Source organism: Saccopteryx bilineata, chromosome 5 (genome assembly GCF_036850765.1).
Source record: "Saccopteryx bilineata isolate mSacBil1 chromosome 5, mSacBil1_pri_phased_curated, whole genome shotgun sequence".
In the NCBI taxonomy this organism is placed as follows: domain Eukaryota; kingdom Metazoa; phylum Chordata; class Mammalia; order Chiroptera; family Emballonuridae; genus Saccopteryx; species Saccopteryx bilineata.
In genome coordinates, this window is record NC_089494.1 from 210,964,645 (window position 1) to 210,980,370 (window position 15,726).

General features: G+C 36.3%; 1 protein-coding gene across 2 annotated transcripts in view; it reads left to right on the forward strand.

Moving 5' to 3' along the window:
• The window catches only part of ADAMTS3 (ADAM metallopeptidase with thrombospondin type 1 motif 3), a 259,718-nt gene that overhangs the window by 108,055 nt on the left and 135,937 nt on the right, over positions 1–15,726 (forward strand). For both annotated transcript variants that reach the window (XM_066280883.1, XM_066280884.1), the window contains one exon: positions 10,883–11,039. In XM_066280883.1, the coding sequence (XP_066136980.1) occupies positions 10,883–11,039 (157 nt within the window). The remainder of the gene's footprint in view (positions 1–10,882; positions 11,040–15,726) is intronic.

The following is a 15,726-nucleotide window of genomic DNA, read 5'->3' on the forward strand; positions in this document are numbered from 1 at the left end:
GGATCATCAGGGGAAAAAGTCAGTATATTTCAATACTGTAAACTGTTTTGGGCTGGTTCAGCCATTTGGCAGCCCTATAAACGGAGTAGGGTTTCATTGAAAGAATGAGCACTGAGAAATATATGTTCTTTGCCTTCCAGCTGAGGCGAGTGCTGTTCCAATGTAGAACTAGCTTCTGAGTGCTAATTTTAAGAATTGGATCTTGCTACTTTTTCCCTAAAAATATTATAAATATCATAAATAAATATTCTAAAATATGAGAAAAGTTTGGTGTGTGTATATAACATATGTACACACACATACATACATACATACATATATATTTTTTGTTTGTTTGTTTGTTTGTTTAGAGGAAGTACCAAAGATTCCATGAGCCATTTGAGCCATTGTGCCAGTATTCCTTCTTCCCATTCTGATCTCTGCCTGCTGGGTGTTTTCTCTAATGCATCACTTCCATTTCTCTCTTTACAGCATTTCCTTTGCTTTGTCTATTTTCATTTATATTTTACTTTATGAGTATCCTACTTAGTCTAATGACGGAGATTTCACTGATGGAACCAGAAGCCATCCTAAAGTCTTAGCAGTCCATGTTCCATTTTTAACTTCCTTTCTATGTTCTCAGGTTTCCATCTAATCGGTCGCTATTTATTTGTTGCTGAGGCTTTCAAAGTTCCTTTGCTATTGTCTCCATTCATTTTTTTTCTTTTTTTTGTGACAGAGACAGAGAGAGGGACAGATAGGGACAGACAGGAAGGGAGAGAGATGAGAAACATCAATTCTTCATTGCAGCACCTGATTGTTCATTGATTGCTTTCTCTTATGTGCCTTGACTGGGGGGCTGCAGCAGACCGAGTGACCCCTTGCTCAAGCCAGTGACCTTGGGCTCAAGCTGGTGAGCTTTGCTCAAACCAGATGAGCCTGTGCTCAAGCTGGCAGGGTCTCAAACCTGGGTCCTCTGCATCCTAATCCTACGCTCTATCCACCACGCCACTGCGTGGTCAGGCCTCATTCATTTTATATTATAATCTCTTGCCTCATCTCAGGACTCACCTTCTGTTCTAGCCAGACATTTCTCTTGAGGTTTTTGTAACAGTTTTGGAAGCTTTTTCTTTATCTGCAGACCTTCCCTCTTTTAACTACATAATTTTATCTAAACCATTAAAAGTAGTAGGTAAGGATAAAGTATTTACTAGGTATTCTTTTTCTTCCTTAACTAATTCTATCCTTGCAGTTTTCCATTGTTGTATAGCAAACAACTCACATTTAGGGTGTAAAACAACAGCTGTTGTATTATACGCCTGGATTTTTATGTATCAGGAATTCAGAGAGGGCAAGTGTCCTTGCTCTAGAATGTCTGGGTTCTCATCTGGGAATGCTCAAATGACTGGGATTAATTTGAGTGGCTGAGTGTTAGGAGCTGGCTTCTTCATTCACATGTCTGGTGGCCGGGACGAGCAATTTGAAAGCTTGGAGTGTTACCAGAGTGCCTACACATGGCTTCTTCCTGTGTCTTGTGCTTCTCACAGAGTGGCAGATGGATCTGAGGGGAAGCATCTGGAGACAGAGTGTTCCACGAGACTGAGGCAGAGGCTTCAAAGCTTCTTCCCAGCGAGGCTCAGAGATCATGCAGTGAACACCTCCATTACATTCTTTTGACTATAAATGAGTCACAAAAGCTGGTCTGGGTTCAAGGGAAGGGAAATTAAATTCTACCTCTTGATGGGGGAGTAGCCAGGTCATACTTGAGAAAAGTAGTGTGGGATGGGAGATGGTGTTATAGGCCAGTTTGGGGAAGAAAAATCTGTTACATTGACCTATATCTTATTCAAGGGGTTTCCTCTGTTGAACGCAATCAGTTTGAAATGTCCTGAAGCCTTGCTACTCAAAGTGTCATCCAGAGAACAGAAGCACTAATATCACCTCATAGTTTATTAGAAATATAGACTCTCAGACCACTGAGTCAAAATCTACATTGATAAGATCTCCAGGGATTTGTCTGCACTGTAAAGTTTGAGAAATTCTGCCCTAGGGAACATTGACCATGCTGTGAGCTTGCTAATATCTACCCAATGGAAAAATAGCAAATGCTGAAGGGATAGTGGAACTGATTTGGATTGAATTACTATTTATAAGCAGAATTTCTGTACTTTAAATTATATATCTCATACTATTTTGACTCTATTATATTAATTGTGATCTTGCTTATCTTTTTGGGACTATATGTATCTTCCATATGTATTTTACTACATGTATCTTCCATATATATTCTCATAATGCATTGTAATGCACAAACCTAGTTTTAATAATTATTAATTTCCTTCACTAAAGTTTTGGCATAACCATTTACTTTGGTATGTACATACATAATGCTATTTTGAATAATTTCTAAGATAAAAAGTTATGTTCTTTTGTGTATGTGTTGCCAAAGCAAGCACAAAAGTTAGGTTCTTTTGGATTTTACATTGCCCTTTAAACTATTTTTTCATTGTTGGAACTTATTAAGCTTTTTCTTTTCTGTGTCAGCTATTAGTAGATACCTATTTTCTTCTGAATGAAAGAATGTGATTTTTAATTTGTTCCCTATGACTGTTCATTTAAGATACGCTGACTCATTCTGCACACTTGTAAAAACCTGAGAAATGTATACATATTTTATTATATCTTTAGTAGATGACTATTGTGAGTTTTAATTATTTGGTGAGTCTAATTCATAGATATCATTTACTTATGTTTTCCTTAATAAACATAAGTCATCTTCTTAAAATTTATTTTGGAGTAAGGGAACAAATATTCAAAAACTCATTTTGATTGGCACTTTATTTTCTAGATAACTCTTCTCGAAGTGTAATTTCCAGACTACTATTATTTGCAGCATCTGAAGCTCTTGTTAAAATTGCAGATTTCTGATCCTCATCCCAGTTCTTTTGAATTGGGCTCTCTAGAGTAGAAACACGGAAAAGTCTCTGAGGTTGGGACCTAATTTCTTTGGCACACTAAAGTTTGCAACCTACTTTATATTAGTCTTATGATCATATCTCAAGTTATTTATCACGGGAATAAGGGGGTCTTGGAATATTGGCAGGGAACAACAGCTTGTCAAGTCCCTGTCTTTCCTGGGAGCTCTAATATTGGAAAATAAAATAATTGGAAGTCATTTTAAAGATTATCTGGTCCAATTCTTGTTATTTTACAGATTATGAAACTGAGCCCTGGAAAGCTTAAATGATTTTTCAAAAGTCATATTAGTTAGTAGCAAAGTTATGACCAAAACCCATATTTTGTGTCAACCAAACTAGGTTCCTTCCGTGGTGCTCTCTAAGATGTGGTTGGTTCATCTTATCTTTAAACATGGCATTTGGTTATGTTAATGACAAGATCTAGAGGCGATCCCTAGAATTTAATCAGAAGGAATTTACTGTATTAGTTTGCTGAACTGACTATGTTAATAAATTGAATATTTTCATTATTTGATGCTCTTAGGGCTTTAGTCATCTAATTTAAGTCTTTTCTTAGAGATTTTCTTTTACATCCTCATAAACTTTATCAGAGTTTAGGAAAATCACTAGATGAAATGCCTTAACATGAAACACTCAACATGAAAGGCCAGATATTGATCAGTTATACGCTACACAGTATTTACAAAATAAAAATGAACTAGTTTTGCAAGAGAAGCAAAACTTTTCTTTTACTAAAATAAAATAAAAAGTATTTATTTTATTTATTTATATTTTTTCCTGGATTCTCACAGATAGTACTGAGAGAAATCCTGAACAGCAACCATACTGTTATTGCAAGAATAAGATTTCTTTGGTCTCTTTTTTGTGTAATCTCTTTCATCACAGGCTGATGGGTTGACATTTTATAAGGTTGAATGAAAAAAGTTCTATTAAAGGCTCAAGTAACAGTGGCCTGGCTTAATGGAGGCAGGGACTGGTAATGAAGATGAAGGAAAATTAGTGGAATTAGACTGGATACCTAGGAAATCCTTCAGTCCTTAGGAAATGCTTCTAGAATTTTATTTCTTACAATCTAGATTTTAAGTAGAACCAGGCAGCAGAGTTTGGAGGTTATACTCTAAATAAGGGACTGATTAAGATGAGATTTATTTGCTTTAGCAGGTAATTGAATTGTGAGTCAAGATTATATTATCCCTTTTTTAATTTTTAAATTTAATACTCCAGTCATAATACCTGCCTGGCTAGGGCCCACCATCCTTTACAGGGAAGAGGTTCTGTACACATACATTTAGTATGATCAACTTGCAGGTGATTATGTCAGGTGTTTTTGAAATTCAGAAGTCATCCAGAAGGATCATTGTTGAATGAAATGATAGCCAAACCCAATGTAAATCTGGAATTTAATCAGATTTATATATATTTAGGTTTGGCTAACATCCTTCCCAACATTTCTTAATTTCCAGGCACTAGCACAGTTAACATAAAAAAATTATCATAAAGGATTGAAAGTGATAAGTACCGCAGAAATATTGATAAAATGCTGGAAGTCCAAAAAGAGTACAACTTTCTCCTGGCTTTGAAATAATTGAAGGTTTTATGGAAATCAATGGTATGGCTTGGGGATGTTTTAGCTACTTTTTAATCTTCATGAATTCCATCCAAATGCATGCCATATAATTAAGCTTTTTTTAATGTAAATAGTGTTTTTGTCTTAACAAAGACACATTTGAATCCGTTCTCCTCTGTTTTCCAGCCCTTCTCAACTATTTTGCCTTTCCCAACCACTATGCTGTACACATTTTGGAGGTAACATTGAAATACGCCCTGCAATTCGGGGGAGATTTGGAAATCATATTCATGTATTATCTGTCCATTGTAATGATAAAATGAAATGAGGCAATGTGTTCAGTTGGCAGCTTGATACAATCAATGTTGAAGAAGGCAGCACAGTGAAATGGTGATTCTCAAAATAGGTTTTCATAGAACCTTAGTCAGCTAAGATATAGTTGTTGTACCACTAAAGTATCCTGATAGTATTTCTTGAATATTGCATATACATTTATTCTCTCTCACATAGAACATTAATATAAATTTTTTCTGTGTCTCTTTCAAACCTTTAAAACTAAACTAAGTTTAATTAAACTAATTTAAAACTTAAATTAGACAGTTAAAACTTATTACTGCGTTTCTATATTATGTTAAAATTATAACCAATTTAGCACAACATAATAAATATTTAGTTAACTTCAGTTTGATATTTATTACATTATTTGGCATATATTTCCTGACATTCCAAAGAAGTCCACCTAGGTGTACTATCCTTCCTTAATATACTTAAGAATCACTATAGTAAAGTAGTTTTGGGTGCCATAATTAAAAATGGAATGTTTCCATAGCATAGGTTTTTTAAGAGTATCTGGCACAGAATTTTCAAGAAAATCTTAGTAATTCTTGTTGGAACTCTTTTTTGAAAAAATTACTTTTATACTGATTTTTACTTTAAACCAAGTCAAATACAGTTTAGTCTTTTCTTAGTGACTGATGTTTATTATTACCGACCTATAAAGACTAGGATTTTATATCTGTGGTAGAACTTTGAAGTTTATAAAGGGCATCCACAGACATTATCTCATCTGAAACTCCCTGCGCCCCACACCTCTAACTTTCCTCTGCCATTTGCACTCTGATGAGGTTTCGGAAACCATCTAACCTGGTTTATAGAATTGGGTGTCAAAGATGGCTTGAAGACCCCTCCTAGTGAGTAAGGACTGTGGCCTTTGTGATAGCTCTTTCCATGCTCAGAGGCTGTTTGGTTTAATTCTGGATTCTTGGCAGTGTTTGAGGCCAGTGATGCAGCTGGAAGAGTTGACCAGATGAGAGGGGAATTACGCAGCTGGGTGTCTAGCATAGATCATTGTTTTATAAATATCCCCTCTGACATGCTGTCAGAGGGCCTGTGTGAAGACTTAATTAAGACATAATAGGATATGTTTAATAGAATAGGCATCATCCTTACTAAACATAAGTATTCTAAGATTCATCTGTTAAATTTTGGAAAATAGTTTGGGAAACACAGTAATTATTTCCTCTTTGGTACATGGGATTAAAGAATGGTAAATGTGTGGGACTTCCTATTATAGAGGGAAATTTATGAAATGTTATCTTGATATCATGTACCAATTAAGTAGCATTAAAGATGGATTTAAAATGATGACGTCTGTTAACACAGTCTCTTAGGACCATATCTAATCATATGTGTAACTTTTCTAAAATTTTTGAGGTTATAATTTAAAGTTGTAAATTTCTGGCAATATGATAAAGAATACTAGTACTAAACGTGCCATGGTCTGAGAGTTTTTATTTTATATTTATGGGTTTGTAGTCCTTCAAGTCACTTCATCATTGTATGTAATAAATGTATCCTATGAAATAAAACTATAGGGGCCTGAGAACAGGACAGTCAGTCATATAATATTAGGGTGAGACAATGCACGGTCTTTGAGCTTCCAATAATATTTGGTGAGTGACTACCTATTTTAGTGGATGAAAGAGACATTAATACTTATTATTAGTATTGATGTTTTCTTCTCCTCCTAAGTATGCACAAGCAGTTTTGTCTAAAAACACAAGCACTTTTAAAATAGTCACTCCATTTTTGGTAGCTTGTGAGGCAGAAAAATCAGTCATGTGGTGAAAAAAGCAGCAGGAAACTAATTCTAATGGTTCCATAGATACTGCTCACAATAATTAGGGGATATTTCATGAAATGTAATTTAGGATCTGAACTATATGTGGTTTGACCACTTCCTCTTTCCACAACTCCTTATGATATCTCTTCCACCTGTTCCTCTAATTGGACACTTGTATCTGATTTCATTCTCTCGGTCTTCATTCTTGGCATTGTCTGCACTCAGTTGCTTTCACTTTGCCAGAGCTCTCCTACTTAGAGACCCCTGACATCCTACCCTGTTTTCTTCCCATCTCTCTTGCCATTCCTTTTCAGTTTTCTTCTAAGATGTATTATTTTTACTTCTCTGTTTCTTACCTTTCTTTTCCCACCCTTCCTAAAATATTAGGCACCTGCTTTGAGCCAGTTATCACGCTGGGCTCTGGGAAAGAGCAGTCATATGTCAGAGTCCATACTTAATGAAAATTATGCTACAAAGGGTGACATACAATCATCAAGGTGATGCCTTTAAGAAAATAAAACTGGCTGGCCTGACCAGGCGGTGGTGCAGTGGATAGAGCATTGGACTGGGATGCGGAGGACCCAGGTTCGAGACCCCAAGGTCGCCAGCTTGAGTGCGGGCTCATCTGGTTTGAGCAAAAGCTCACCAGCTTGGACCCAAGGTCGCTGGCTTGAGCAAGGGGTTATTCAGTCTGCTGAAGGCCCACAGTCAAAGCACATATGAGAAAGCAATCAATGAACAACTAAGGTTTTGCAATGAAAAACTGATGATGGATGTTTCTCATCTCTCTCCATTCCTGTCTGTCTGTTCCTGTCTATCCCTCTCTCTGACTCTCTCTCTGTCCCTATAAAAAAAAAAAAGAAAGTAAAAATGGCTGGACTAGAGAGTGAAGGGAAAGCTAATTCACATACATAGGTCAGGATAATGCCAGTGGTACAGGGCCCAAGTGGCTGGAGCAGACACAGCAAAGTTTGTAATCTCCTACAAGGTGGTAATCTCCTGTTTACAGTAGGAGAAGCCCGAAAAACAGACAAGAGCAGGCTGTGGGGGGCTTTGTAGGCCATCGTCCAGAGTTTAGATGGGAGGAATCTTCTTTACAATGGACTGAGGTGATCACAGTGCTCCCCAGGCCTGTTCCCGGCACTGCCCTGCAGGAGGAGCCTTGCTCTGCGGGCACCGGGTGCTCTCGGTCCTTAGGCACGTCTTGGACTTTTGCACAGCAGATCTTTTGCTCAAGCCTGAACTGTCATATTTCCGATGTCACACCACCTATTTATTACCACATTCTAGTTTACCTAAAATTAATATGATATTTTGAAAGGACAATTTTAGCTGCTGTGCTAATTGAAAATGTGAGACGGTGTGAGCAATAGTAGCAGCCAAAGTGAAGTCTTGTTGTGATGGAGACCAGGGAGATGGATGTATATAGAATCAACAGCTCCTACTGATGGTTTGCTATGCATGGGGAGATTAAAGGTAAAAACTCACTCAATTTGACACTATCCTGCCGTATCACTCACCATCTGGACTTTCCATAGTGTACCTCATTGAATACCTTTAGGCATATATTTTATTTATTCCACTAGCTTGCCCTCAACTGAAGGGAAAACAAACCATGTCTTTGAGAATTTTTTTTGTTTACCATGGTGTCTAATACAATACTTTTTCATTAACTTTAAGTTAATAGAATAAAAGAGTAGGCTTTCAGGATTTCTGTTCATGGAATTATTGGGGTCACATCCATGGAATTATTGGGGGTCACATGACACAGCTCTTGCCTTGCCAATGATATTGCCCCAGCCTGGCTTAAATTATCAATGCCTTCTAAGGGAGAGGTTTAGCTGTGTTAAGTTTTGTTCAACCTATGGTCTAGTGGGGAAGGTAACATCATGGAGTCTTTGAATGTTTGCAATAGATGGTATGAAGAAATGTCTTTCAAAGGCATGTGGGCTAATCTTCACTGTCCTCCTCATCATTTTCAAATGTACCTAGAAGTCACTGATCAGAATTGTCAAATGCTTTAGTGACCACTGTTTCCATCCAGAGTTAGGCTCTTATCTGAGAGAATCATGATCAGTGAGGAGTCTCAAGATAGGAAGCAGTCTCTGTAATCCCAATGAGCAGCAGTGAGTCTGTAACTACAAAGGTGGTAGTGGAAATAGAAGAATGGGAGGAGAGTGGAAGAGACTTTACAAAACTTGGAACTGAGGGGGTTTGGGGTGTAGAAGACTGGATGAAAGATGAATATGGAAGCCCACAAGCTAATGAACTTCAACTTATAAAATTTACTATATATCAGCAGAACTGTGTTTCCAAGATAAAGCCAGTTAACACTGCCTGACACCAACAGGTGATGATAGTAATGAGACTAAAGATTTTAGGCTTGGGTGTGGTCTGTTTGTTAACTTGTAATATGTTTACTGTATTTGTGCTTAGTTTGGATGTGTTGTATGAATATTACTAACCTGTCTGTGCCTGAGAAAGGCAAAACCAGTGATGTTGAAATTTCTGGTAAGAATATATGTAAGAATATGACACCAAGGAAAAAATTTAAAAAGCCATTCGAAAAGCATGAGACCAGTGTTAGAAATTATATTTGTAAAAGTGTTGAATCCATCAACAATAAAAGCAACTGTGAAGGGTAAAGAAGTAATCAGACCACTTGTGAGAGCACTGCATTTCAAAGTACAGGAGACAGGGAAAAGTAACTGACCAGATGAGAAAACAGCTGCAAATACTGGAGTCTGTGTCTAGAAGATCAGCATACTATTGGATGCCCAGCTAGCTCAATGTTCTTTTTGTTAAGGCCAAAAATTTCTTTAAGATGGTAAGGACTAAGCATGGTGAAAGGGCTCTGGTGATGTTTTCTTGTAAGGCATGACTCCATAGGTTTAAAAGATGTTTATATGCACACAGTATCTGGGTGGGTGTATAACTGGCATCTGGGGATACCATAGTAGGTAAGACTTCCCTGTGGGGCTTACATGGGACAGGGAGGGTACAGATTTGAATGTAAAAGAAAAGCTACAGTCAGAGGCATATTTGCTAAAAACAAATGCTATTTGATAAGGTGCACCCACCTTTCATATCCATGTTACTTGAAACCAGAATGGTAGAGATATTAGGCCAACTTTCATTGGAAGGCATGAGAACCTCAATCATGTTCTGTAAAGGCCATGGACCTGTGAATATATAGACTAAGTTAAGGGCCTCAGAAGAAAAATATGACTAACTTCTCAATCTAATATGTTCTTTTTGAAATAATGACAGTTCCCACACTAACACATTATTTTTTCAAGACTGTTTTTAAATAAATGTACTGACATTTACATTAATATTCATGTTAATGTATCAAATTTAAAGTAGACAAATAAGCTGGAACTATTTGACTATAATGTAGACTTGATACATAAGGAATAACAAATTTCAAACAAAACTGTCATTTCTGTTCTGCTATAGTACTGAATTTAGTCCTGGTGTTTTCTAAATTAACCAAAGATGAAACAGTCAGAAAAAGACACTAAATAGAGAGGTGGAAGAATGAAATGAAAGAATAATTAAATCTTTTCAATTGTGAAAGGATGAAACTTGAGAAGGAAAACAATATATTGATATATATTATAATAAAATAAAGAGGTTAGATTAAAATAGAACAAATACGAGTTAGTTCTTCAAATAAAGTTAGAAATTGGAGTTTTCAGTAAAGTTTAAAAAGGCTATTTAAAAGGAGAAATACTTTATGTACTGAGTGCACTATGGAATTTATTCCCCGCATGCCTTAGTGGTATAGAAGGAAGATGTGAATGAGTTAACGTATGTAACATGGATGGACAGAAGCTCTGTAATGACTTATTACAGGAAACTAGAGACATTTCTGGAATTTACCTGCTTAATAAGATTTCTTTTAGAGATAAAATACCAAGTAGAATGTATAAATGCACTTCTTTAGCCGTCTGAGGAAATGCATACTTTGTATGATTTTCTTATTCTTAGCCTGAGTAAAGTTCTTACTCTACTTTAAATGAATTTATCCTGTCACACACGACTTATTACCTCCTATGAATTACTCATATCTCCTAATACCTTAAGCTTTTTCAATTTATAGCTGAAAGTGGAAAGAAGAAGCATGAGTTTTCACAGATTATATTCCTACTATTTAAAAAAGTAATTGTGAGGAAAAGATGATACATGATAGAAATTTCCTTTAAAACTTAACCCATTTTATGCTTTCTCTAGGCTGGAATGATAAAAAGTGATGATAACGAGTATTTCATCGAACCTTTGGAAAGAGGTAAGCAGATGGAAGAGGAAAAGGGAAGGATTCACATTGTCTACAAGAGATCAGCAGTAGAACGGGCTCCCATAGACATGTCCAACGACTTCTACTACAGAGGTAGGCATCTTTGACAAGGCTTAATAATTAACTGTAATTGTAGGATACAATGAAAACAACTCTCTCACCAAGTAAGAGAATGTGATTATCATGTGCTCTTGTATAATGTGGAGCTTGCAAAAAAAAGCTTATAGTATTTATAAAACATGAAAGGGGGTGTCGAGGGGAACAAAGGGGTGGGCGATGATATATTCGGTGGGACACAATAAATTAAAAATCAATAAAAATTAAAAAAAATATTGGAGGGAAAAAAGAAATATGGCTTGCCTTTTAAAAAATGCATATGGGAATATATGTTCTAGGCATTGTTTTATTCCTGTACATTATTGTATTCCCAATATGTTTGTTATTTATGATTTTTTAAAAAAAGTTTCACATTAAAACTATACTTTCTCTAGCTTATATTAAAATATCAAAATATTTGTGCTCTCTATAAGTATCTAAATTATTCTGTATTAATATTGTTTAAAAACATTTAAGAGAGAAGTGCCCATTTGCTTCTCCACCCCCCCTCCTTCCTCTCTGTCTCTCTCTTCCCCTCCCGCAGCCAAGGCTCCATTGGAGCAAAGATGGCCCGGGCGCTGGGGATGGCTCCTTGGCCTCTGCCCCAGGCGCTAGAGTGGCTCTGGTCGCAGCAGAGCGACGCCCCGGAGGGGCAGAGCATCGCCCCCTGGTGGGCAGAGCATCGCCCCTGGTGGGCGTGCCGGGTGGATCCCGGTCGGGCGCATGCGGGAGTCTGTCTGACTGTCTCTCCCCGTTTCCAGCTTCAGAAAAATACAAAAAAAAAAAAAAAAAAAAAAAAAAAAAAAAACATTTAAGATAGGTATATTGACATGGCAAAGAGTTGTGTTTTGTTTTAAGACCGGTGTGATAAATATATTTGAAAATAAGTATGCTATTTGACTTGAAGGTATTTTTGAAAACATTTTACATGTGAATGAGACAATGAGTTGAATGCTTCTGTTGAATTTTATTTCAAAGTAATCTGGACTGCTAAAGTCAAAGTAAATCATGACACATGAATATTTTATATTTTTGTTTGTTTTTATGAAATCTGAAAGTAATTTAGCATTAAAGAGATATCTTGGGTATATAATTGGGTACAAAATTTTTCTTTATGAGGAAGAAAGGAAAATTGGGAATCTATATTTTTTTGTTTGTTTTTAAAACAAATCTCAAAAAGTCTGTTTTTACCTTTGTCGTGCCAACTTTCTGAATTAAAGGTAATAGAAATTTTCCCTAGGGTGATTTTTTTTTTTTTTATTCAATGAGAGGAAGGGAGATAGAGAGATAGACTCCCGCATGCACTCTTACAGGGTTCTACCCCGCAAGCTCACTAGGGGGTGATGCTTTTCTCATCTGGAGTGTTGCTCAGTTGCTCAGCAACCAAGCTCTTCTTAGTGCCTGACTCAGAGGCCATAAAGCCATCCTCAGTTTTCAGGATCAACTTACTTCAATCAAACTATGGATGCAGAACAGGCAGGAGAGAGAGAGAGAGAGAAGTGTGAGAGGAGGGGGGTGGAGAAGCAGATGGTCTCTTCTCCTATGTGCCCTGACCAGGAATCGAACCTGGGAAATCCACACATTGGGCTGATGCCCACCACTGAAACAACTGGCCATGGTCAAGTGATTTCAAGGGTAAAAATAAACCTTTTTAATTGAGCTATTATTTGTCTTCTAGATTAAGTGTTGTTACCTAGTTATCATTTTTATTTTCAGATGCCACCAGCTTCCCTTAATATGCTGTTCTCATGGACTTAAAAATCTTAAAATAAATTTAAAATGAATATGACCTGGACATTTTGTGAACAATTTCTGATTTGAAACAAAGGTCTATATTAGTAGACGCAGTACCATGGAATGTGTGCCTATCCTAGAGGGTCACCATGGTGTAATGGAAAGAGAAGACAATGTCATTACTGTATGAATCCATACATAGATGGGACATAAAAATGAGACTCAGAGACATGGACAAGAATGTGATGGTAATGGGGGGTGGGGAAGAAGGAAGGGGAAGGGAAGGGGCACAAAGAAAACCAGATAGAAGGTGATGGAAGACAATTTGACTTTGGGTGAGGGGTATGCAGCATAATCAAATGTCAAAATAATCTGGAGATGTTTTCTCTGAACATATGTACCCTGATTTATCAATGTCACCACATTAAAATTAATAAATTAAAATAAAAAACACTGTCGTTAGATAAAAAGGTGTATGTAGTAGCTCTATAATATAAAGTTTTTCTGTTAACCTTAAATTAATACACTTCTGAGTTTATCTGTAAATAGAGTTAAAATACATGGCACAACTGTAATAAGTACTAGAAGTGATATACAAACTGCTGAGTGTAGCCCTCAACAATAACAGGTGCTTAATCAATGCTGGATGTTGTTTTTGTTACTATTAGTATTAATGGTTTTGTGTAAAAGATTTACATGTTAGGAGTTTTGTTAAAGTTGAATAGTTAGACATTGCTTGTCTTCATGTGAATATATTACTATTAATTCTTATTTATATTTCCATGTTTTTAAAAAATCATTCTAAATCTGAAGACTGGTTATGTAATAGGATACAGTGCTTTTTCTATAGTTTTGGTTGTTATAGTATATTAATCATATGTAGTATCTCTTTTTGATGCAGTGGTTAAATATCTTTTAGAAAAGCATAGTGCACACATTTGAAATCATATTGGAGAGCTGGTGATCAGATGAGTCACTATGGCTGTTGTCCTGTTTGCTCTGTCATACCTGTAGTTTCTCCAAGATGTATCCTTAATGCATCCATTCAATCCCAGATGGTATCTATTTCTATAAATATCAGCACTGGTACTTTCCATTAGATATTTATAAGGAAGGAGATATTTTTTTTCTTGAAATAAGAAAATTGTGAGAAATATTATGTTTAATACCTATTGTCTCTTTTAATGCTAGATTAAATAATTTAGTAGTCATAGTATATCAATATAATAGAATTGAAGGGATTAAGGTTATTTGAGTCATTACTTTTTAAAATTATTTAAAATTTTATAGCATCAAAATCAACATACCCAATCCCCGCCTGGTTGGCTCCGTGGTAGAACATTGGCCTGGCACGTGGAAGTTGCAGGTTCAATTCCTGGCCAGAGCACACAGAAGATGCACCCATATGCTTCTCTACCCTTCCCCCTCTCCTTCCTCTCTATCTCTCTCTTCCCTTCCCACAGCCAAGGCTCCATTGGAGCAAAAGTTGACCCAGGCGCTGAGAATGGCTCCATGGCCTCTGCCTCAGGTGCTAGAATGGATCCTATTGCAGCAGAGCAATGCCCCAAAGGGGCCTAGCATTGCCCCTTAGTGGGCATGCAGGGTCGATCCTGGTCAGGCACATGTGGGAGTCCATCTCCGCCTCCCTACTTCTTACTTCAGAAAAAATAATCAACATACCCAGATTTTAACATGTAGACACTGAGACTGTTTACTTGGAGTTCTTCACTCATGAATAGAGAAGATTGCCTTACAGTAGATGTATTCCACAGATGAGAGCAAGACATTTAGAAAGGTTCTCAATGGTTATGGGTGAAAGCAAAAGAGTTCCTTTGTTAACTCTCATTTACTTTGAAACTTGAGCCAAAGTAGAACCATTCAGTTTTTTTTAGAATGTTTTATGATAAACCCTGGTATGAGCTTAACAATTTTTATTTTCTCATTTATGAAAGTTCTGATTAAACTGAATTATTGCTGATATCAATTTACCTCCTTTTGAGAATCTTAAATTGTAACCATATATTTTAGTAGTGTAAATCTCTTCCCAGGGTAAAAAGAAATTCAGATTCAGAGCTTCAAGTGTACTATACTATAACTTTTAAATTCTTTTTTTAACTTTCTTGGTCATAGGACTGAGAGCCAAGCTTTTTTATGGACTAAATACAACTGACAATTAAGAATATATTTTTATACCTTATTCCATCATTTTAAAATGTAAAATTGAACAGATTCTAGGAATAAAAAGTCATGCTGCTTTATAAATAACAACTATAGTATGATATAAAGTACTTCTTTTCCTGAATCTACTTGGAATGTTATTTTAGGAGGCACATGAAGTTTTCCCTTAAAAAGTTTTATGAAAAGGAAAAAATACATAAGATAAGACTTACTTAGAAAGGAATGCATTTGAAACGCATGGTCTTCATAAATTTCTCTGACAGCAAGTCATCAGGAGGGGCTTTGAGCTAAACAAGGTACTTCTGACTCTACAGTTTCATCGGTGGGGCCCCTGTAATTAAATATTCTGCATTTTGCTGGTTGTCACAGTAATTGCCTGGCTACATTTCATGCTTAGTCAGCTTGGCTACTGAGAACTCCCATTCATCTGAGGTCTGTAGATTGCTGCAAGTATTCTAAATTAAAACCAATTGTGATCTGAACTAGGTGAGTGGTAGTGAGATAGAGAGAAGGAGTCAGATTGGATTGCGATTGAAGTGAAATGGGAGAGGTTATTTGTTGGAGTATATGCTAGGTTTGAAGAAAAAGAGAGTGATAAAGGATAACTTTTTTACCTTCTAAGCTGGAAGGCTAGAGAATTCTCTTTTCAGAATTCAGGAATTTAAAATGAGAAATAGAAATAAGCTTGATGGAGGATGACAAGTGGGAATAAATTTGGATATATTGAGTTTGAAAATAAATGGAAACAATGAGTGAGATAAAAAAAATGCGT